Source organism: Pristiophorus japonicus, chromosome 10, assembly GCF_044704955.1.
Source record: "Pristiophorus japonicus isolate sPriJap1 chromosome 10, sPriJap1.hap1, whole genome shotgun sequence".
In the NCBI taxonomy this organism is placed as follows: Eukaryota; Metazoa; Chordata; class Chondrichthyes; family Pristiophoridae; genus Pristiophorus; species Pristiophorus japonicus.
The window spans coordinates 117,047,986-117,072,662 of NC_091986.1; the positions used below are offsets into that span (position 1 = coordinate 117,047,986).

The 24,677-nt window shown below is 46.0% G+C and overlaps 1 protein-coding gene across 2 annotated transcripts in view; it reads left to right on the top strand.

The window, feature by feature from the left end:
• dlg2 (discs, large homolog 2 (Drosophila)) overlaps positions 1-24,677 on the top strand; it is a 1,568,664-nt gene that overhangs the window by 434,022 nt on the left and 1,109,965 nt on the right. For both annotated transcript variants that reach the window (XM_070892045.1, XM_070892046.1), the window contains exon 6: positions 20,060-20,224. In XM_070892045.1, the coding sequence (XP_070748146.1) occupies positions 20,060-20,224 (165 nt within the window). The remainder of the gene's footprint in view (positions 1-20,059; positions 20,225-24,677) is intronic.

Genomic DNA, 24,677 nt, shown 5'->3' on the forward strand with positions numbered 1-24,677 from the left:
CAGGTCTCGTTGCACCTTCCCTTTTCCTAATCTGTCACCATTCAGATAATAGTCGGTATCTCTGTTTTTACCAACAAAGTGGATAACCTCGCATTTATCCACATTATACTTCATCTGCCTGCATTTGCCCACTCACCTAACCTATCCAAGTCACTCTGCAGCCTCATAGCATCCTCCTCGCAGCTCACAATGCCACCCAACTTAGTGTCATCCGCAAATTTGGAGATACTACATTTAATCTCCTCGTCTAAATCATTAATGTACAATGTAAACAGCTGGGGCCCCAGCACAGAACCTTGCGGTACCCCCCTAGTCACTAACTGCCATTCTGAAAAGTACCCATTTACTTCTACTCTTTGCTTCCTGTCTGCCAACCAGTTCTCAATCCATGTCAGTACACTATCCCCAATCCCATGTGCTTTAACTTTGCACATTAATCTCTTGTGTGGGACCTTGTCGAAAGCCTTCTGAAAGTCCAAATACGCCACATCAACTGGTTCTCCCTTGTCCACTTTACTGGAAACATCCTCAAAAAATTCCAGAAGATTTGTCAAGCATGATTTCCCTTTCACAAATCCATGGTGACTTGGACCTATCATGTCACCTCTTTCCAAATGCGCTGCTATGACATCCTTAATAATTGATTCCATCATTTTACTCACGACCGATGTCAGGCTGACCGGTCTATAATTCCCTGTTTTCTCTCTCCCTCCTTTTTTAAAAAGTGGCATTACATTGGCTACCCTCCACTCCATAGGAACTGATCCAGAGTCTATGGAATGTTGGAAAATGACTGTCAATGCATCCACTATTTCCAAGGCCACCTCCTTAAGTACTCTGGGATGCAGTCCATCAGGCCCTGGAGATTTATCAGCCTTCAATCCCATCAATTTCCCCAACACAATTTCCCGACTAATAAGGATTTCCCTCAGTTCCTCGTTCTTACTAGACCCTCTGACCCCTTTTATATCCGGAAGGTTGTTTGTGTCCTCCTTAGTGAATACCGAACCAAAGTACTTGTTCAATTGGTCTGCCATTTCTTTGTTCCCCATTATGACTTCCCCTGATTCTGACTGCAGGGGACCTATGTTTCTCTTTACTAACCTTTTTCTCTTTACATATCTATAGAAGCAATTGCAATCCGTCTCAATGTTCCCTGCAAGTTTCCTCTCGTACTCTATTTTCCATGCCCTAATCAAAGCCTTTGTCCTCCTCTGCTGAGTTCTAAATTTCTCCCAGACCCCGGGTTCGCGGCTATTTCTGGCCAATTTGTATGCCACTTCCTTGGCTTTAATACTATCCCTGATTTCCCTTGATAGCCACGGTTGAGCCACCTTCCCTTTTTTATTTTTACATCAGACAGGGACGTACAATTGTTGTGGTTCATCCATGCGGTCACTAAATGTCTGCCATTGCCCATCCACTGTCAACCCCTTAAGTATCATTTGCCAATCTTTCCAAGCCAATTCATGCCTCATACCTTCAAAGTTACCCTTCTTTAAGTTCTGGACCATGGTCTCTGAATTAACTGTTTCATTCTCCATCCTCATGTAGAATTCCACCATATTATGGTCACTCTTCCCCAAGGGGCCTCGTACAACGAGATTGCTAATTAATCCTCTCTCATTACACAACACCCAGTCTAAGATGGCCTTCTCCCTGGTTGGTTCCTCGACATATTGGTCGAGAAAACCATCCCTTATGCACTCCAGGAAATCCTCCTCCACCGTATTGCTTCCAGTTTGGTTATCCCAATCTCTATGCATATTAAAGTCACCCATGATAACTGCTGCACCTTTATTGCCTGCACCCCTAATTTCCTGTTTGATGCCCTCCCCAACATCACTACTACTGTTTGGAGGTCTGTACACAACTCCCACTAACGTTTCTTGCCCTTTGGTGTTCTGCAGCTCTACCCATATAGATTCCACATTATCCAAGCTAATGTCCTTCCTAACTATTGCATTAATCTCCTCTTCAAGCAGCAATGCTACCCCACATCCTTTTCCTTTTATTTTATCCTTCCTGAATGTTGAATACCCTTGGATGTTGAGTTCCCAGCCCTGATCATCCTGGAGCCATTTCTCTGTAATCCCAATCACATCATATCTGTTAACATGTATTTGCATAGTTAATTCATAAACCTTATTACGGATACTCCTTGTATCTCCAACCTGTGAAGCCTCCTTAAATACCTGTGGTCCCAAGGGATTATGGGATCCCTTGGGACTCCAGGGGATGAGCCCTCTGGTGGCTGTACAGAGTAAATACAAGTCCACAAAAATAACAACACTCCCCCCTGCCCTACCCCGCCCCCCCCCCCAAAGTCAATAGTGTAAATATTTACAATGTGAGTCGATCTGGGGCCCTTCTTCCCCTGGTTGATCGTCTCTGTAAAGCTGGTGTTGTTGAATCGTTTGTTGGGCCCTCGCTGGGCTGGTGTGCAGCTGGCCTTGCTGGGGTGCCTGGTGTGTTGGGCCCTGCAGGGCTGCTGTGGATAATGGGTTCTGCTTCGTGGTCAACCATGGTGCCGGTTGCCACTGGTGTGTATGTTGGGGGATCAAAAAAGGTAGGGTCCAAGGTGGGTTGCTCAGGATAGTCAGTGATTCTGAGTTTGATTTGGTCCAAGTGTTTCCGGTGCATGAGTCCATTTGAAAGTTTGACCCGAAGCACCCTGCTCGCCTCTTGGCCACAACAGTGCCGCGAAGCCACTAGGGACCTTGTCCATAATTTAATACAAATACAGGATCATCGATTTCAATCTCACGTGACACATTTGTGCTATCATGGTATGCATTTTGTTGAAGCCGCCTGCTCTCTACCTGTTCATGTAGATCAGGATGAACTAATGAGAGCCTTGAATTCGTAATACAGATTGAGGGTGAGGAAGTAGTGTCTCAAACGAGCGTACTATGCTTAAACAAAGGGGACTACAGTGGGATGAGGGCAGAGTTGGCTAAAGTAGACTGGAAACACAGACTAAACGGTGGCACAATTGAGGAACAGTGGAGGACTTTTAAGGAGCTCTTCCATAGTGCTCAACAAAAATATATTCCAGTGAAAAAGAAGGGCGGTAAGAGAAGGGATAACCAGCCGTGGATAACCAAGGAAATAAAGGAGAGTATCAAATTAAAAACCAATGCATATAAGGTGGCCAAGGTTAGTGGGAAAATAGAAGTTTGGGAAAATTTTAAACGACAGCAAAGAATGACTAAGAAAGCAATAAAGAAAGGAAAGATAGATTACGAAGGTAAACTTGCGCAAAACATAAAAACGGATAGTAAAAGCTTTTACAGATATATAAAACGAAAAAGAGTGACTAAAGTAAATGTTGGTCCCTTAGAAGATGAGAAGGGGGATTTAATAATGGGAAATGTGGAAATGGCTGAGACCTTAAACAATTATTTTGCTTCGGTCTTCACAGTGGAAGACACAGAAACCATGCCAGAAATTGCTGGTCACAGGAATGTGGGAAGGGAGGACCTTGAGACAATCACTATTACTCGGGGGGTAGTGCTGGACAGGCTAATGGGACTCAAGGTAGACAAGTCCCCTGGTCCTGATGAAATGCATCCCAGGGTATTAAAAGAGATGGCGGAAGTTATAGCAGATGCATTCGTTATAATCTACCAAAATTCTCTGGACTCTGGGGAGGTACCAGCGGATTGGAAAACAGCTAATGTAACGCCTCTGTTTAAAAAAGGGGGCAGACAAAAGGCAGGTAACTATAGGCCGGTTAGTTTAACATCTGTAGTGGGGAAAATGCTTGTAACTATCATTAAGGAAGAAATAGCGGGACATCTAGATAGGAATAGTGCAATCAAGCAGACGCAGCATGGATTCATGAAGGGGAAACCATGTTTAACTAATTTACTGGAATTCTTTGAGGATATAACGAGCATGGTGGATACAGGTGTACCGATGGATGTGGTGTATTTAGATTTTCAAAAGGCATTCGATAAGGTGCCACACAAAAGGTTACTGCAGAAGATAAAGGTACGTGGAGTCAGTGGAAATGTATTAGCATGGATAGAGAATTGGCTGGCTAACAGAAAGCAGAGAGTCGGGATAAATGGGTCCTTTTCGGGTTGGAAATCGGTGGTTAGTGGTGTGCCACAGGGATCGGTGCTGGGACCACAACTGTTTACAATATACATAGATGATCTGGAAGAGGGACAGAGTGTAGTGCAACAAAATTTGCAGATGACACAAAGATTAGTGGGAAAGTAGGTTGTGTAGAGGACACAGAGAGGCTGCAAAGAGATTTAGATAGGTTAAGCGAATGGGCTAAGGTTTGGCAGATGGAATACAATGTCGGAAAATGTGAGGTTATCCATCTTGGGAAAAAAAACAGTAAAAGGGAATATTATTTGAATGGGGAGAAATTGCAACATGCTGCGGTGCAGAGGGACCTGGGGGTCCTTGTGCATGAATCCCAAAAAGTTAGTTTGCAGGTGCAGCAGGTAATCAGGAAGGCGAATGGAATGTTGGTCTTCATTGCGAGAGGGATGGAGTACAAAAGCAGCGAGGTCCTTCTGCAACTGTACAGGGTATTGGTGAGGCCGCATCTGGAGTACTGCGTGCAGTTTTGGTCACCTTACTTAAGGAAGGATATACTAGCTTTGGAGGGGGTACAGAGACGATTCACTAGGCTGATTCCGGAGATGAGGGGGTTACCTTATGATGATAGATTGAGTAGACTGGGTCTTTACTCATTGGAGTTCAGAAGGATGAGGGGTGATCTTATAGAAACATTTAAAATAATGAAAGGGATAGACAAGATAGAGGCAGAGAGGTTGTTTCCACTGGTCGGGGAGACTAGAACTTGGGGGCACAGCCTCAAAATACGGGGGAGCCAATTTAAAACCGAGTTGAGAAGGAATTTCTTCTCCCAGAGGGTTGTGAATGTGTGGAATTCTCTGCCCAAGGAAGCAGTTGAGGCTAGCTCATTGAATGTTTTCAAATCACAGATAGATAGATTTTTAACCAATAAGGGAATTAAGGGTTATGGGGAGCGGGCGGGTAAGTGGAGCTGAGTCCACGGCCAGATCAGCCATGATCTTGTTGAATGGCGGAGTAGGCTCGAGTGGCTAGATGGCCTACTCCTGTTCTTAATTCTTATGTTCTTATGTTCTTATTAAATGGTCTTTTCATGAGCAGTTCAGCAGGTTGGATCCCAGTGAGTGAGTGTGGTCTCGTGCGGTAGCTAAGCAGGACTCGGGATAGGTGAGTCTGCAGTGAGCCTTCAGTTACCCTCTTCAAGCCTTGCTTGATGGTTTGCACTGCTCTCTCTGCCTGACCATTGGACGCTGGTTTAAACGGGGCAGATGTGACATGTTACGGGTCATGAATTCTTTGAACTCAGCGCTGATAAAACATGGCCCGTTGTCGCTCACCAGGATATCGGGTAAGCCGTGAGTGGCCAAAATGGCCCGCAGGCTTTCAGTAGTGGCAGCGGACGTGCTAGCCGACATTATCTCACATTCAATCCACTTGGAGTACGCATCTACAACCACAAGGAACATTTTACCCTAGAATGCGCCTGCATAGTCGACATGTACCCTAGATCACGGTTTGGAGGGCCAAGACCATAAACTTAGCGGCACCTCCCTGGGTACGTTGCTTAACTGCGAGCATGTATTACATCTGTGAATGCAGGACTCTAAGTTCGCATCGATACCGGGCCACCACACGTGGGATCTGGCTATCGTTTTCACATTACGATGCCTGGGTGGGTACTGTGGAGGTCATTGATGAAGGTGTCTCTGCCCTTCTTGGGAACCACTGCTCGATTGCCCTGCAGAAGGCAGTCTGCCTGTGTAGACATTTCATCTTTGCGCCGCTGGAATGGCTTTATCTCTTCCCGCATTTCCACTGGGACACTGGACAAGCTCCCATGAAGCACACAGCTTTTGACTGGAGATAATAAGGGGTCCTGGCTTGTCCAGGTTTTGATCTGCCGGGTAGTGACGGGTGATTGTTCACTTTCAAATGCTTCCATAACCATGGCTAGATCTGCGGGCTAAGCCATTTCCACCCCCGTGGTGGGCAATGGCAGCCTACTGAGAGAACCGGCGCAGTTTTCTGTGCCTGGCCTGTGGCAGATGACGTAGTTGTATGCGGACAACGTGAGCGCACACCTCTGGATGCGGACCGATGCGTTGGTATTTATCCCTTTACTCTCAGAAAACAGGGATATAAGTGGCTTATGGTCAGTTTCCAATTCGAATTTTAGCCCAAACAGGTATTGATGCATTTTCTTTACCGCATAGACACACGCTAACGCTTCTTTTTCAATCATGCTGTCGGCTCTCTCAGCCTTAGACAGACTCCTGGCTGCATAAGCAACTGGTTGCAGTTTCCCGAAATCATTAGCTTGTTGCAATACACACCCGACGCCATATAACGACGCATCACATGCTAGTACCAAACGCTTACATGGATCATACAACACAAGCAATTTGTTTAAGCATAACAATTTTCTCGCTTTTACAAAGGTATTTTCTTGGCTTTTGCCCCAAACCCATTCGCTCCCTTTTCGTATGAAGACATGTAGTGGTTCTAGCAGGGTGCTGAGACCCGGTAAGAAGTTACCAAAGTAGTTCAAGAGTACCAGAAACGACCGCAGCTCCGTCACATTCTGTGGCCTCGGTGCGTTCTCGATTGCCTCTGTCTTCGCGTTGGTGGGCCTGATGCCATCTGCCGCAATCCTCCTTCCCAAGAACTCCACTTCAGGTGCCAGGAAAACACACTTCGAGCGTTTTAACCTGAGCCCCAAGCGGTTGAGTCCACTAAGAACCTCCTCCAGGTTCTGCAGGTGCTCAACTGTGTTCCGACCTGTGACCAAGATGTTGTCCTGGAAGACCACAGTGTGTGGGACCGCCTTCTGTAAACTTTCCATGTTTCTCTGGAATATCGCCGCCACTGATCAAATTCCAAACGGGCATCTGTTATAAACAAAAAGATCCTTGTGTGTGTTGATGCAGGTGAGGGCCTTTGATGATTCCTCCAGTTCCTGCATCATGTAGGCTGAAATCAGATCCAGCTTCGTGAATGTCTTTCCTCCTGCCAGCACTGCAAAGAGGTCGTCTGCCTTTGGTAGTGGGTATTGGTCCTGTAGGGAGAAACGATTGATAGTTACTTTGTAATCGCCACAGATTCTGACGGTGCCATCTCCCTTGAGGACTGGGACAATAGGACTGGCCCACTCGCTGAACTCGATCGGTGAAATGATGCCCTCTGTTTGCAGCCGGTCTAGCTCGATCTCTACCCTTTTTCTCATCATGTATAGTACTGCTCTCGTCTTGTGATGGATGGGTCGTGCCCCCGGAATTAGGTGGATCTGCACTTTTGTTCCTTGGAATTTCCCGATGCCTGGTTCGCACAGCGAAGGAAATTTGTTTAAGACCTGGACACACGAAGTGTCGTCAGCGGGCGATAGCGCTTGGACATCGTTCCAGTTCCGGTGTATCTTTCCCGGCCAGCTCCTGCCGAGCAGCATGGGACCATCGCCCGGTACCACACAGAGTGGTAGCTCGTGCACCGCCCCATCGTAGGAGACCTTTACGGCAGCACTGCTGATTACAGGAATCAATTCTTTCGTGTAAGTTCTTAGTTTCGTGCGAACTGGAGTTAAGACTGGCCTTGAGGCCTTGTTGCACCACAACCTTTCGAAAGTCATTTTGCCCATGATGGACTGGCTCACGCCCGTGCCCAGCTCCATTGACACCGGGAGTCCATTTAGTTCAACATTCAGCATTATCGGGAGACAATTCATGGTGAATGTGTGCACCCCATGTACCTCTGCCCCCTCTTTCTGAGGCTCTGGTTCGTCGTGATCCTCCGTGGATCTGTCCTCCTCTGCAACATGATGGTTTGCAGGTTTAACAGGCTTAGCAGCTCGCCTGCACACTCTTTGGAGGTGTCCCGTTGTTCCACAGCCCTTGCAAACATTCTCTTTGAATCGGCATGAATGGAAACAATGATCACCCCTGCAGCGCCAACAAGGTATTAATGGCCTTGCATTCATCACCCTTGATGGTGGACTCTGAGTCATCTGCGAACGTGCAGCTGCAGGTATGTGTGACCTGCCCTGTACGTTACGATTCAAAAACAACATGATTTTGTTCACAGTACTTGTAGCAGCCTTTGAGAGATTTGCTTCGTATTGTCACTGGTGGCAATGAACGCCTGGGCTATCGCTATGGCCTTACTCAAGGTTGCTGTCTCTACAGTCAAAAGTTTGCAAAGTATGGTTTCGTGGCCAATGCCAAGTACGAAAAAGTCTCTGAGCATGTGCTCCAAATGTCCTTCAAATTTGCAATGTCCCGCAAGGCATTTTAGCTCGGCCACATAACTCGCCACTCTCTGGCCTTCAGATCTTTTGTAGGTGTAGAACCGACACTTTGCCATCAGAACGCTTTCCTTCGGGTTCAAATGCTCTCGGACCAGTGTGCACAAATCGTCTTACGATTTCTCCGTGGGTTTCGCTGGAGTGAGCAGATTCTTCATGAGGCCATACGTTGGTGCCCCACAGATGGTGAGGAGGATCGTCCTTCATTTGGCAGTGCTCTTTTCCCCATCTAGCTCATTGGCCATCAGTATTGGTCGAGTTGCTCCACAAAAGTTTCCCAATCATCTCCCTCCAAAAATTTCTCCAGGATGCCCACTGTTCTCTGCATCTTTGGGTTCACTATCTGTATCTCATCGCCAGTTGTTATGTATGGAGAAAGAGTCAGACTGAACACTGTGAGCTCAAAGTAAAGTGTGACCTTAGTCTTTTATTGCAGGTCTCCAGAGTGCCTCGCCAACCTGTGAGACCTCCTTAAATACCTGTGCTCCCAAGGGATTATTGGATCCCTTGGGACTCCAGGGGATGAGTCCTCTGGTCGCTGTACAGAGTAAATGCAAGTCGACATGTATAACACCGGCAGTACCCCGTAATCCTAAAGAATGACCGGAGAGATTTCACATCCGTGGGGGCAGATAACATAGAGGCGGATTTCTTTCTTTCCTCTGTCACCTCCCTTAGCCCTTTGCTAACCCTCATTCCTGGATAATGGATGGTGGATTTCGCTATTTGTGCCTTTTTGGGATTTATTTTAACTCCCAGATTGTGGAGGGTCGTCAACAACTCCTCCAGTAGGATCTTATGTTCCTCCATTGTTTCTGTCTGGAGCAGGATATCATCTGCGTACTGAACAAGCGCTGGTGGCTTGGAATACCCTTTCAAACCATTTGCCATCATATTAGAGAAGATGGAGGGACTGTTGTGGAAGCCCTGGGGTAAACATGTTTATGTGTACTGTTGTCCTTGGTGTGTGAAGGCCAATTTATATTGACTTTTCTGGGCAAGAGGAACGGACCAAAAGCCGTTGCTAATGTCCAGGACGGTGAAAACTGTTGCACTGGGGGAGAGCCTGACAGCTGCGTTAGGGTCCGTGGCGACTGTGGGTGGCTCCGTCGAGGGCACTGTAATCGATTGTCATGCGCCAGGAATTATCAGGTTTTTGGATGGGCCAGATCGGTGAATTATTCGTGGATGTGATGGGTCGGAGGATCCCCTGCTGCAACAGGCTGGTGATGATATCATCTAAATCGGACTCGGCCTACGGGATGTGGTATTGTTTTTGGGGAGGAGTATCAGGACCCACAGTGAGGGTCTGTCCGTCCATTCAGCCACATTCATGCTTATGTCTCGCAAACGCTCGCGGGTTTTGAGATAAAATACTTTGCACCTCTGGATCATCTGTAAGGGTGGGGGGATCAAAGGAGAAAACCAATATGGCGCATACCCGTTTCAGATAGGCCCCAGTGGGGATCCAACTATCAGTACAAGTCTCCTGCATTTTCCATATACACCGATTTGCAGGATCATAGGTCAGATTATAGATCTTCATAAAGTCAACCCCAAGTATGGCCGACTCCCCTTGCATCTGTGGTGCTGAGAGGCAGGCATGTGTAAATTTCAAATTTCCCAATTGGATCTCTAATGGTCGAGTCACCCGTGTACATTGTCCATGCCTGATAAACCCACTCAGCAAAACAGTCTGATTGGTTAAATCCTGGTGTAGGAGGACATGGTGATCCCCCAAACACATCCTAGAACCCCCCCGTGTCCCATAAGAATGCGGTACCGTGACCTCCTATGGCACTGGACACAGTGGGTCGTCCGTGTTCGTGTACCCCTGTCCCACACACCCATTCCGAGGTCAGGTCCCGTCATTGCGGATCCCCATGACTCAGTTCCAGAGACTTGTGATAGGGAGCCATGCAACTGGCAGCTCCTCCGTCCCTTAACCTATTACTTCACCTTGGCGCCGGACATTCCCTGGACCAGTGGCCCAGACGTCTGCAATTAAAGCATGATCCCGAGTGCCCTTGTCTCCCGCGCTGAGGTCCCGACCGGTGTTGGTCCGGGCCCTCAGCTTGCCAATTAGGGCCTCTTCGTTGTCTGGATTGAAAAGCATTAACTTTTCCTTTCTGGGGCTCGGGCTTATTCTGGTCATCCTGCTAGGCCATGGTCATCCGCTGGATGATCCATGCCTCATTGTGGGTGGCGCCCGACAGATCTAAGTGCCGACAGGCATTTTGGCCGGATTCGGAGGCATGCGAAATGATGGACTTAAGCCACTTCGGGTGTGCCTCATGGTTTGCCCAACCGGCATCAGTACGGTCCAGGGTTCCCATGAGGTTACAGAATACCACCCATAATCGTTCCGTGTAGGCGCACGGTTGTTCCCTGGCCACCTGTTTAAAGTTGGCTAATTCCATCACTTGATCTTTACTGTTAATCCCAGCCACAATTTGGATAACGGTCCACATTTCTGCTAATGTATCCCCACCCGTTCTCTGTACTTGGGGCATAGCCCCAAAAATGATAGGGCCCAAGCAAAGGGTCACCAACTTCCTTCTCTCCACCTCGTCCAGTCCCTGCGTTTCCGAGGCATGCAAGATGGCTGCCTTCCAGAGTTCAAAATTCATTTTACCATCGTACTTAACGATATCCTTTGCAATCTCATTAAGTTGGGTCAGGGTGAACGGGGTGGAATAAGTTAATGGGTCCGCACCGCCAGGACCTGCCCTAGTGGTGATCAAGGGATGCATAGGGAGTACAGGTGGGGCATCTGGTTGTGTCTTACTATCAGGACTGTCCGACTGCTTGAGTCTATAGGACAGAGATTTATCCCACGCCCTCTTGGACTTTGGACCGTAATCACCCCCTCCCTCTCTCTCTCTCTCTCGTTCATAGTCTCGGGCGGCTTCAGCCAAATCATTATAATCTATGTCTACCGGGCCTCTGTCCGAAAATGCATGGACTGCCCCTTTAAGGGACCCTAATTGAGCTGTCAGGCTCTTAATTTCACTTCGGCACTGACTATGGTCAGTCTTATCTGACTGGTGGGTGTGTTGTAAAACCCAGAGTGTGGCTTTTAAATCCTCACATTGTCCTTGTAATATCTGCTGACGATTCTGTGAGTTTGTAAATTCCTGGATTCTTTTACCTCAATCTGGTTCAGTAAAATTACTGAGTCGAATACCTCTTGTGCTTTGAACAAAGCAGTCTTTATTACCGGCCAGTAAGACCTATCAGACAGAAGATATACTCTCTGGATAGAGCGTACACACTCCCTACGGATAGGTGAAGTTACATCGTAAAGCGTTAACAGTTATACAGTTTTGAAATCAGATAACAAAATACAAATGGATTGACAGTCTAACTCAGCCACTCATTAGTCAATCTATATGAGATGTTCTTCTTGAAAGCTCAAGCATTGCCTCTAAATGTTTCAATCTAATGGTGTGACTATTAACTGAGACCTTGCAATTCTGCAGATGTATTTCATGTTACAATTATATATTATTGGCAGGATTAGTGACTTGAAACCTTGAGAAAGACTGTTAGCTATGCTGATGTTGCACTATTTGCAATCTGACATTCTCCCAGCTATTCTTTCATGGCTTATACATTTTCATATATCCCGTTTACTTTACTGTCCTTAATTCCATATATTCCGTTCAGATATCCACAAGTTCTTTAACTCCTCTTTTACTCTATTTGTTTGAGACACTTGTGCCTCCACAACATTCAAACTAGAGGCCATAGACACCGTGTGAAGTCATCTTTCACCTTTCAAATCCTCTATCTCCTTTTCCATTTTTAATATTTGTTCTTGATTAGCCTCCATGACAATTGTTTGATTATCGTTACAGTGACGCTCTTTCATTAATTCTGCATAACACGTTGTCATGAGGAAGTATTTAAAATCCTTACGTTTCATTTTCCCTTTACCATCATTGTTGTCAAAGAAGGTCTGACCTCCCTTTTGACTTTGACCAGCTTTTATATTTTGTAACCATTAATTTGTCGAAGTGTTCTTCACATTCAGGGACTCCATTTCCTGACTCACTTGCCATGTTAGTTCCTGATTTATAGGGACTCTAACCTCTTTCTCTTGTCGTTCACATTAACTTATGAGGACTCAAACCCAAACTTTCAAAAATACAGGGATTCTAACCCTTCAAAACAAAAATGTTAATTTGTTAAGACCAATCCTAAATAATTCAGTCAATTTCGTCCCATCTGGGTTCGACAATTTGTTGACTATTTTGTTAAATGTTCGACTGTGTCAAACAAGTAGGTTTGCAACTAACTTACAAGGTTCACGGATTGGTCAGAACAAAGACACAAATGACTATAATTTAAAGTAAACTAATTTATTAATTGCAATTCTCGGCATTTAGTTTGCTCCAGTTCTAGTGAGTTCAAATATTTCCATTTTAGAACAGATTTTTTTTTCAAAAGGGGGCATGTCCAGCCACTTACGCCTGTTTTGCAAGTTTAGGCAGCGAAAACTTACTCCAAACTAACTTAGAATGGAGTAAGTGTAGATTTTTGTACGCTCAGAAAATTCTTGCCTACACTTAGAAATCAGGCGTAGGGAACGAGAGATAGGGGGGTGGGGAGGGAAGTTTACAAACATTAAACACTTCACTTTTAAAATAAAGAGCCATCATCAATAATAACTGATAAATAAATCAATAAATCAACCAATAAATCAATCAAAAAAAGTAAAAAAAATAAAAAAATAAAAAATTACGTTTCTACTCACCGACTGCAGCACCGGGAGCCCTCCAACAGCGTGCTGGGACGGGGCGCCCCCCAGTGTCTCTTTCTCTGTCTCTGTCGGGCCTCCCTCCCTCCTGTTTAGCTCCCGCTCCCCCCACCACCATTCAGCTCCCATTCCCCCCCACCTCCCTCCCGTTCAGCCGTTCCCCCACCTCCCCCCTCCTCTTTCCCCCTCCCTCCCTTCCTCCCTTCACATCCTCGGCGGGGCCCGCCCGCCCAGCATCTTGCTGGGGGTGGGCCCCGTCCAAAGTCTTCAGCCCGGTTTCCTCTCGTCGACGGGGTCCGTTCAACCTCCCCCTCTCTTCCCCCCCCTCTCCTCTTCCCCCATCTCCTCTTCCCCCCTCTCCTCTCCTCCTCCCTCCCTCCTCTCTCTGTCAGTGTCTCTCTCTGTCTCTGTCAGTGTCTCTCTGTGTTTCTGACAGCGAGGGGTGGGGGGAGGAGAGGAGGGGGGAAGAAGAGGATGGGGAAGAGGAGGGGGAAGAGGAGAGGGAAGAGGAGGGGGAAGGGAGGGAAGAGGAGGGGGAAGGGAGGGGAGAGGAGGGGGGGGAAGGGAGAGGGGAGGAGGGGGAAGGGAGGGGAGAGGAGGGGGAAGGAAGGGGAGAGGAGGGGGAAGGGAGGGGAGCGAAGGGGAGAGGAGGGAGGGAGGAAAGGGGGAGAGGAGGGAGGGAGGTGGGGGAGAGGAGGGAGGGAGGTGTTTGGTACTTTCTAAAGCTGTTCCAAGTTCCAAAAGTCTACAGGGAGTGGTGTGGCAGATGCTGAAGGACTTTTTGATGATTTCAAGGTTTCTGCACAAACAACTTGCTGCCAGACATGGGTGCCGGAAAGGATGGGCTCCAAGCTCTGTGCAAAGCCCTGTGCTAAGTTGGTGGCGGACTCCTCCATGCTTCTTGACATTGCATGCAGACTTTCTGGCAGGCTTCCCAGTGCACCAAGCATTTCATTGTGCACGCCCATCAGCCATCTTCTGTAGGCTGCCCCATCGAAGTCCTCATCTGAGTCCTCTGCAGCAAAACACATGTGCGACCTCGCCCTCCGGCGAGCTGGCACCTGCGCTATCCTTTCCCCATTTATTATAAATCCTATATTGCAGAGGGACCATCATTGTGTATTTTGTATTATATGCAACTACTTATCAGCTGGGTGCGAGACAGGCACAGCATACTGATGAGCCAGTGAGAGATGGATTCCGCTTAATTTTCCAGACCCAAGCCATTTGCATAGCCCGAGCACACTCCCAACAAACGTCTACTCAGACAGGGATTTGTGTCAGATCAGGGTGTCAGAAACAGAAAAATAGCTGCAGGCCTACTGGCTAGTATTGGGCCTTCCAGCTGCAACTGGAGGTAACAACCAGAAGGCTTGAGGCCTGAGTATCATCATGGGAGAAGAATATGGAGAAACCAACATACCAGCTGCCCAGTGCAGGTCCCACCGGCAGTTTTTTGGGATGCCCCTCGATTTGTGTCCCTATGGGTACACTCAAAGGAAAATGAGGCGGGAGGGCTGGGAACCCCCTCCTATCTCATTTGCATCCCAGTACTGGGCCTACACCTGCGGCCAAGCACAGGCCCACTCTCGCCCTTGGAAGAAACGCATGGAAATCCTTGGGAAGCATAGTGGATAGGTTAAGGAGAGGAAGATTAGGAACATCAATGTGTGGTTGCATGGCTAGTGCAGGAATTATCACATTCTTCGCGCATCGGGGTGAGTTCTGGATCAACAAAATACTATGCTAAAGTGATGGCCTTCATCTGAACCGAAGCAGCATTAATATTCTTGTGGAGTGGGTAAATAGAGCACTGGGGGAGAATATAAACGAATGTGACAAAGGTTTGGGGACAGAATTGGGAAACTTTTAAAACTTTGATAAAATATCAACAACAACAAAACAACAACCCCAGCACCGAACGTCTATTACTTCCGGCCTTTTCTCTCCCCTCTCACCCGAACCACCCTCCCTTGTGTCATGATCCTACCCAAGGTGGCACCAAGATGTCATGCAGCAAGGTGGCCAGAGGAGTGGGAGATTGTGGCGGAGGTGCAGCGAGTGTTTTGTGGCAGAGGAGCAGTGAAAGATTGTGGCGGAGGTGAGGCAAATGAGGGTATGGGGCCCAGAAGAGCCGAGGGCCCAGGGGCAGCACCGTGCAGCAAAGCAGGTCTCCAGTTGTCCTGGTTAACCCTTGCCACTGGATAAAGGCCTAGCTCTGTCAAGCCCGTGTGGTGGCTGATGGGCAATGGTCACCACGCGTTAAAAAAAATCCACGCATAGGCATTTTCCACCCTTTCAACTGAAGTTCAGGACTGGAATATCGGGTCCTTCATTGAAACATCTGTGAACTCATGTGGAAGTGTCATCCTCGTTCGAGGGACCACCTATGATGATGATGATGATGATGATGTATTAAGGGGATAGACAATGGCGACGCCATGTATGGATTCCCTGGGGAAGCTCGGGCTATGGAAGGCTCAGCTTCTGAGTGGCAAAGCTCTCGCTCGGCCTCATCACTCACAGGTGATGTCGGTCTGGGTGTGACACTGGGGACTGTAGTGTCAAAGATCGATATCATCAATTGCGTGTGGCTGTTGACAGCCTCGGTCGTTTCACGGCTCTCACCGACAATCTGCGACCCAGCCTAGGAACATAGAAACATAGAAATTAGGTGCAGGAGCAGGCCGTTCAGCCCTTCGAGCCTGCACCGCCATTCAATAAAATCATGGCTGATCATTCAACCTCAGTACCCCTTTCCTGCTTTCTCTCCATACCACCTGATCCCTTTGGCCGTAAGGGCCATATCTAACTCCCTTTTGAATATATCTAACGAACTGGCCTCAACAACTTTCTGCGGTAGATAATTCCACAGGTTAACCACTCTTTGAGTGAAGGAGTTTCTCCTCATCTCGGTCCTAAATGGCTTACCCCTTATTCTTAGACTGTGACCCCTGGTTCTGGAACTCCCCAGCAACGGGAACATTCTTCCTACCTCTAACCTGTCCAATCCTGTCAGAATTTTATATGTTTCATTCTTCTAAACTCCAGTGGATACAAGCCCAGTTGATCCAGTCTCTCCTCATATGTCAGTCCTGCCATCCCGGGAATTAGTCTGGTAAACCTTCGCTGTACTCCCTCAATAGCAAGAACGTCCTTCCTCAGATTAGGAGACCAAAACTGAACACAATATTCGAGGTGTGGCCTCACCAAGGCTCTGAACAACTGCAATAAGACCTCCCTGCTCAAATCCTCTAGCTATGAAGGCCAACATGCCTTCTTCACCGCCTGCATGCCAACTTTCAATGACTGATGTACCATGACACCCAGGTCTCTTTGCACCTCCCCTTTTCCTAATCTGTCACTATTCAGCTAATATTCTGTCTTCCTGTTTTTGCCACCAAAGTGGATAACCTCACATTTATCCACATTATACTGCATCGGCATTGCTTTTGCCGTCGTGTTCAGGGATAGTGCCGCAATGCTTGCAGGAATCCGACCTAAGATCTCTAGGAGCTGTTGGGTGAGCTAGACGCTCTCCCTGGACAGTCCCACCATGTCCACATGTGCGTCTGCCTGTCTGTCAGCAGACCGGCTTTGCCGACTCACCCGCCGGAGAGACGGCATATGGGATTCAACCCCAGTGGTGTGTTGCTTTACGCGACTTGTACTCGGGCCCTCTGATGACTCAAAGCCCGTGAATGTTTTTTCCTCAGACGAGCAAGTGGCCGCAGCAAAAAGAGGCGTCGACTGCATCGGCCTCCCCATCCCCACCCTTCCCTCCCAGGAACAGGTTGATCAGTTTGCTCCTCTCGTGGAGGTTCCTCATCCTCGTCCTCGCCCTCGCCCTCACCCCTTCTCCACCCCCACATGACGGACTGAGGTGGAGGCTTCCATTCGAGGATGTGGCACATGCGACTCCTCATCTGGAAATAGAAAACAACAGGGGAGTGGTTTGCAGCAGGGGAGGGGGCAGGGTGACATGAGTAAGGTCACATAGCACAGGCTCATTTGAAGGACTGCCGCTACTCCATTATATGTAGTCAAGAGACACTGCATCACATTGCCCCAACTCTAGTCCACAGACACTACGTCACATTGCTTGAACCCTAGTCCACAGACACTACATCACATTGCCCTAACCCAACCTGGAGATTTTGCAGGACTTACCCTCAGTTTCGATGGGGGCTCGTGAGCACCCCCATTGGCAGTTGACCTCCCTGAGGCACCGATCAGACCGGCCACTCGATCCTCCAGGTCTATTAGAGGCATGGTTCTCGGTGGACCGCCGCCTGTCCGTCACTGCTCCCAATGGTTGTGGGACATCTTTCCCTGCAAAGATGACAATGGGAATGGTTACCAGAGGGCCCATCTGCTCTTGTGGTACACACAGATAGCCATCAAAGTACTTATACCATACTGTGTGCATTTAATAGAGTCTTCTGTTTAATGGCTCTGGAAGTTGCATGTGGTTCATGAGGAGAACATCGCAGAAATATCTTTTAAGATCTCAGAAAGCAGTCTTCATGTGAACAATCATTCATGGCAAATAAGGTGCAACACTAAGCCTACCTATACCAACATGTGTCAGATTTATAATTTAAGTAATGAGAAGTGCATCAATAAAAATATAACTCTAACGATCCTACAATGGTCATTGAACCTCTTGCAGCATTGGGTATAGGTCCTTCTGATGTCGTCTACACAAGACACCTCCTCAGTAATGCTGGTCCAAAGACGCCTAAAAACCGCACCCCTCCTATTTAAATCCCCCCATCACATCTCCACAGTAATGATAAGGGCTTCGTTCGCCTCATTAGTAAATTTTTCACTCTTTGCCTGTTCCCATCTCCTTCCATCGTGACTGATTGCAGTCTAAAACTGGCTGATTCAGCCCTGGGTGTACTGCGCATGCGCGGCGCTCTCTGACAGCTGACCAGAAGTGCAGGAAGAAGAAAAAAAGGGGGGGAAAATTTGCACATGCGCAAAAGGTCCAATTTTTTTTTTCCGATTGCAAATTTCGGCTCTGGCGCACAAATTCTTTGTTGTGCAACGTCGGATTTATCACTATCACTATCATGCCTCACCATTTGCTGAATTTTGCGAGGTCAGGCGGTAATGGTACCCCAGCACTAAAAATGTTTTCGCTGTGATTATCGGCTAAAAACGGGCGAAATTGCTAAAAGCCAAATTTCTAGCTGTAGAGATAATAGCCGAGAAATCCTGGTCGAGGTCTTCCCATGGGCGATTGACTGAAAAAGTTAAAAAAGATGCACACCTACCTGTTCCTGCTGTGCCCACGAGAGATCCCGTTCCTAAAGCCTTCACTCACTGCGCATCGGAGCACGTGCATGTCGGGACGTCTGTAAGCTGGAGCTGCAATCACATGGCTCTGGGCAGCCAATCAAGGTACAGTATTTTCTCATTCATAATAATGGGAACTCTGTAAGTTGGAATTCTCATTATTATGATTGAGAAGCAGTCCCCAAATACCCAAAACAAAAATTAAAAAAATAGAAAAAATACACCACATATTTAAGATTAATTTAAATTAAAGTTATTTATGTTTTATAAAAATAATATATTTTTCCGATTTTTAAAAAAGTTTTTTAAATTATGGTTTAAAATAAACTTACCTTAGTAGGCAGGGTTTTTAACACCAAATGTGTTTTTTAAATTTTATTTTACAATTTTTTTGTATTTTTTAAAACTGTTACGCCTGTAAAAGTACACTATGCGCCTGCTTTTATCAGGCACAAGAGTTTTCAGGACATCCACTGGGCAAGCTATGGGTAAGTACCGCAATCTTGCCCATATGAATGTCCTGACTGTGGAGATGTGGAGGATCTGTCAAACTGGAGCTTAACAGATCAGAAAAGACGGTTTTCAGCGCATCTGCATTGTGCGCTGAAAACCGACTTTTGCAATGCCTTTCTGCTTCTGTACACACTCAATACGGACCCGAGAGGCTGGGATTTCTAGGCCATTGACACGTGAGCAGAATTAACCTGCAGGTGGCAGATACAATTTAATGTGAGGCAATCTATTCTGAGAGGAAAAACAACGAAAATTAGTATGCAGTGATTGATGTGGATGAGCAGAATGACCTTGAGGTTGAAATACATAATTTCTTGAAAGTGCGAGCAGAGGTAGATAAAACTATGAAAAAGACTAACAGCAGTTTGGGTTTTATAAATAGGGGCATGGAATACAAGCGTAAAGAAGGAATGATAAAGTTGTAGAAACCTTTGGTTAGGCCAAGGTTAGAATACTGGCTTGTGTATTTGTGCCCAGAAATATCCGTAATTGGGTTGAAAAGCAAATATACAGCCGAAAAGATCGTAGAACTTTGGGTATGAATGAGTTCGCATGTAAGTACAATATGGCCAAATATCCTCAATTATTTATGATCGTCTATCGATCCCTCCACCCAAATGCAACTCTGCCGATAGTACTGGCCCCACCCCCAAGTTACAGATGTAAGTTTCATGCAATTGTGCTTTTTTAGAGGCTCTCTTCAAATGGCAACCAACTTTTCATGTTCAAAGGCACCTGAAGCAGGTGCAAATCAGATGCTCCCAGAAGCATTGAAAAACCATTCTCATCCTCTTACTGCAGACGGCCATTTTACAGTTGAATTTAGAAATATAAATGGCTCTTTTACTGTCTCTAACCCTGCTTGGTATTATAACGGAGGAGGAGGAACGGAGGAATATAACCAGAAACAGGAGGTCCAGAGAGTGAATTTGTAAATTAAGTTTGGAGAAACTATTTACATCGAGGCTTGTTAGAGCATGGAATGCTTTGCCACAGGAAGTGGTCGAGGCAGGGAACATTGCATTTATTGTATCTATTGGAACACAATGTTAAGAATTGAAACTGAAAGTGAATTTCCAGCGCTTTCCCAATTCATTTTTGTCATTTAATTTCTGTTTTTTTTTTAGAATTATCAATATCAAGATGAGGATACACCACCACAAGATTACAGCTTACCAAGGCTAACTAGTGAAGTCAAAGGCCCTGAGCTTGTTCATGTGTCTGAGAAGAATTTATCACAGATTGAGAATATCCTTGGATATGTGTCACATTCTCATATTTCTCCATTAAAGGTTAGTCCACCTATAATGAACATTTGGTTCAGAATCAGCAACAAAAAATTTTGCTTCTAGTGAAAAATACCTTTAACTTGTTTAGAATTCTTTATACAGCTGAGGGTCTATTTGGCAGTAAAGTCAACTAAACAATCCAAATCTTACACTTTAGCCGATACTAATTGGTTTAAAAAGAAGGTAAAGTTTCCTGTCAAGATGAAATATAAATGGTTTGGTACTGTAAAATGGATGAATTTCCAATACATTATTTTGCTGTATTTATGCATCATTGTTCCACAAAGAAAAAAAGAGTGCAAAATTAATACATTTCAAATAATTTGTTACTTCTTTCATTGTACAATTATGCTTGGCCACACTGTGTTTTCGACTGATGCTTCAATTTTAATAAGTCACACATGTGGGCCGGAATTTCGCCAACAGAGGTGAGTTTGATGCGGGCAGCATTGGTGCAGCGTGGGAAACCCGCTCCAAAGTGCAGCCCGCCCTCTCCCTCCAATCTTCCATGGCTGTGGCTTGTTAAGCCCGCCCTGTGGGTTTCCCGGTCAATTAACTGGAAGTGGGTCTGAAGACGTCATCTGATGACACGTTATCAGCCATTTTCCTTAAAGGGACCATGCCCAACTTTTTTTGACAGTTCATCTGTCAGTCTTTTGCAGCATTGAGCTACTACAAACACTGACAAACACTGCACATAGATGCACGGCTGCATCCAGGCTCTCCCATGACTCCCTCCAGGTGCTTATGGAGGGAGTCATAGCACACAGGGAGGTTCTGTTCCATTCCAATGGATGGAAGAGACCTCTCCAGGAGACCAACGCAGCCTAGTTGCATATTGCACAGGAGGGCACAAGCAGGGATTTCATCTGCAGGAGCTGGCTGCAGTAGTGCAAACCTTTCAATGATCTCAGTAGATCACGAAACATTACTGCAAAGCCACACTCAACCTCATCCTGCTATGCCACTCATCACATCCCCATCACTCTGATTTCCCTACTCTACCCCTGCATATCCTTACACCAACTTACCTTGCACCTCTACCCATCCCTCTCTCTCTCTGTCTATCTACATCATCAGTTCCTCATTTCACTAGTCATTCCTCACACTCACCCTCATCCTTGTCAATCATACCAACTAACAACACACAAGGGTAGGCACTTTTGCCAATGTTCATTTATAGTTAATGTTGATGTGTTGTCAAACATTGAAATCTTTATTTTCAGGACTTTGCGTTCTTGGACAGATTTGTGACCTTCGGAGGTGGCTTAGTGAGTTGCAATGAATGGTGAGACATAAGGGTACCCGCCCCCCACAATGGTGATGAGTGTGAAAGGAATGAATTGGACATTGCAGGGATGCTTTATGGAGCAGGTGTGGGGTGGTGCCAACCTGGCACATCATGTGGCAGTCAGGGTGTACAGTATGAAGTGAAGTAAATGTGGCCATAGTGAGGCCATCACTGGCCTCCCGGACAGCAATGTGGTCAGGTGCTGATGCCCTGTGTACTGTGTAGCATCAGGTGATTGCGGAGAAGGTTGGTGTTGTTGGTAGTGATGCTAGTGTGTTTAGTGATGTTGATGTTGGGGCTGATTGTGATGGGATTCTAAAGACCAAACTGAGATTTTTTCAAGGGCACCGATGCTGCTGGAATATATGGCAGGTGAGGCTGAAATGACAGAAGCGTCATGTCAATGATAAGAGAGGTTGTTCCAAGGAGGTGACAGTGAATAGAGAGTTCACTACAAACACTTCCAAATTGCATACAGCTCAAAAGTCTCTTCCAAATCCTGAAGGATTTAGTATCTCACATTGGAAAATGAACAGCTGTGAAATGGTAGCTTTTATACCACTTCTGCAACAATCAACTAGCCAAAGCAATAGAGAGTCACTGAGAACCCGACTCCACTTACTTGGCCTGAAACCCGAGGGACGGCAAAGCCGTCAAAAGATTGGTAATATTGTAAGTGCCTGCTTTTAAGCCTATCAGCTAGCATTTAAGTAACTTTTAATGATGTTAATTACCTGTCCCACCTGTAAGATTTCTAAATCTCTGGCATTAAATTGACAGCGAGACTGATTCTTTTAAAACAATTTGGAATAGTTTATTAAACACACACACATGCACATCTATCAGCAGTCATCAGCTATCCTGCGGATCGATTAGTTACAACAGATACAATGATGTTACAATAAAAACAGTATACTTACTTCCCTCTGGCAAAGCACAAGGCCTGCAGGGAGGTCCTGCTTTTGTCATGTGCTAAGGAGAAGAGAGAGAGCGATCTTTGGCTTGAGTTTTTATATCTCTTAAGGCCATTGTTTCTCAGGAAACCTCAGGATTGGATCTTGGTTCCAGGGCCGTTTCTGATTGGCTTCTCCTCATACATGTGTCTGACTGGAGGGCAGGTGCCACTCCTTGACCAGGTTAATGGCTTTCCAATTAACACCTTTTCTAGTTTGGTGAGTTTCAAAGCCATGGAGACATGAACTTGAACTTGGGGAAGCCATCCATTTTGTTTCAACACTGCAGCCTTTCTGTATAATCTAACATTTACATATATACAGAATCAATTTTGTCATTACTAAACACTTTTATTCTTACACACCGCTTGCTGTCGGGTGTACTATCCGAACGCAAATCTGACAGCTGAGAAACTCACACGAAGGCGTGTTCAGAGCGGGATCCTGACCTGCTGTCAATCAGGGCCTCCAAACCTGCACTCGCAGGGCTGGGAAGATTCCGGCCATGAAGTGCCAGCAATTTGCCTTTCCTCTGCTGCCTGAAAGTACAATAACCAACCAGTATTACAACAGCTGTGCTCTACAGTATCATCATAGGCAGTCCCTCGGAGTCAAGGAGGACTTGCTTCCACTCTTAAAATGAGTTTTTAGGTGGCTGAACAGCCCAATACGAGAACCACAGACTCTGTCACAGGTGGGGCAGATAGTCGTTGAGGGAAGGGGTGGGTGGGACTGGTTTGCCGCACGCTCTTTCCGCTGCCTGCACTTGTTTTCTGCATGCTCCCGGATGCACTTCAGAATACATGTTAACTAAATGACTGGGAGGCTGTACCTGCTACTACCTCTGGCTTACTTCACACTCTGGCAGCTGGAGAATGGCAAAACAGCAACATTAAATGGGCACTGCTGATTAAAATTAAAGTGCTAGTGAGCCTCAGAGGGACAGATGTAATTGAAATAGGTAAAACTATATTTCTCATGCCCAGGAAGATGGGACTTAAACAAAAAAAAAAAGCAGTTTGCAAATATTTCCCAGAGAAAATAAATGAAAAAAATGAACAGCCATAAACATCAAGAAACAGACAGCTGGACTCAAGAATGAATACAAAAGCAAATTACTGTGGATGCTGGAAATCTGAAATAAAAACAGAAAATGCTGGAAATACTCACCAGATCCGGCAGAATCTTTGGAGAGAGAAACAAAGTTAATGTTTCAGGTTGATGACCTTTTTATCAGACCTCGAGGATGAATCTTTAATTCAATGCTGTTCCGATTTTTGAAATGGTGCAAATAAACAGGGTAGAATTATTCTGCCTCATAGTATAGCTTACAAATCAGGGAAATTAGAGCTCCTTTTATGTGTGCTTTAACTTACTAGCCTCCAACTGCCAATGACTTTTAAAAAGTTAATGAAAGCTAATAGAATGCAGTCTACTCCTGATAATTCTAATTTAGTTCATGCACTAAAAAATGGAATTATCTAGTAATTCAAATTAAACAACTGGAATAACAGTACTAGAGGCTTTGTTAGCAAATTCAAATTATCCAGTATTTCAACCGTCAGTAGGAGCATACGAACAATGAAGGACAATTAAAGACCATTTGATCCATCGTGCCTGGCCCACACAACATATACACAACAGATACACTCTAACCACCCGAAACCATGTGATCTCCTGGGAGAGGCAAAAAACAGATTAAAAAAAACACGCAAATCTGGGGTGAAAAATCTGGGAAATTCCTCTCCGATCTATCAAGGCAATCGAAACTAGTCCAGAGATCACTCTGGCCTTGAATTCCCTGCAGTATCTACCTTCCGTAAGAAGTGATCTCTGCCGCAGTCAGAAACAAATCCAGCTTTCGCTTGATGGAATTCAACAAGTCTGAATCCACCACACAAAACGATAGCTTGTTCCAGAGGTCTACTATTCTCTGGAAAAAAAACCACTTCCTGATGTCTAACCTAGATCTAGCCCGAAACAACTTAAAGTTGTGATCCCATGTCCTGTCTAACCTATTTAATTGAAATAAACTGTCAGCTGGAACACCATCTATTCCCTTCATTATCTTGTAAACCTCAGTCAGATCTGTTATGTCTTGGATAAAGAGTCAGACTAGATACTGCAAACTCAAAGTAAGTGTGACCGTAGTCCTTTATTACAGATCTCAGAGTGCCTCTCCAGCCTGTGAGGCCTTCTTATATACAGGTGC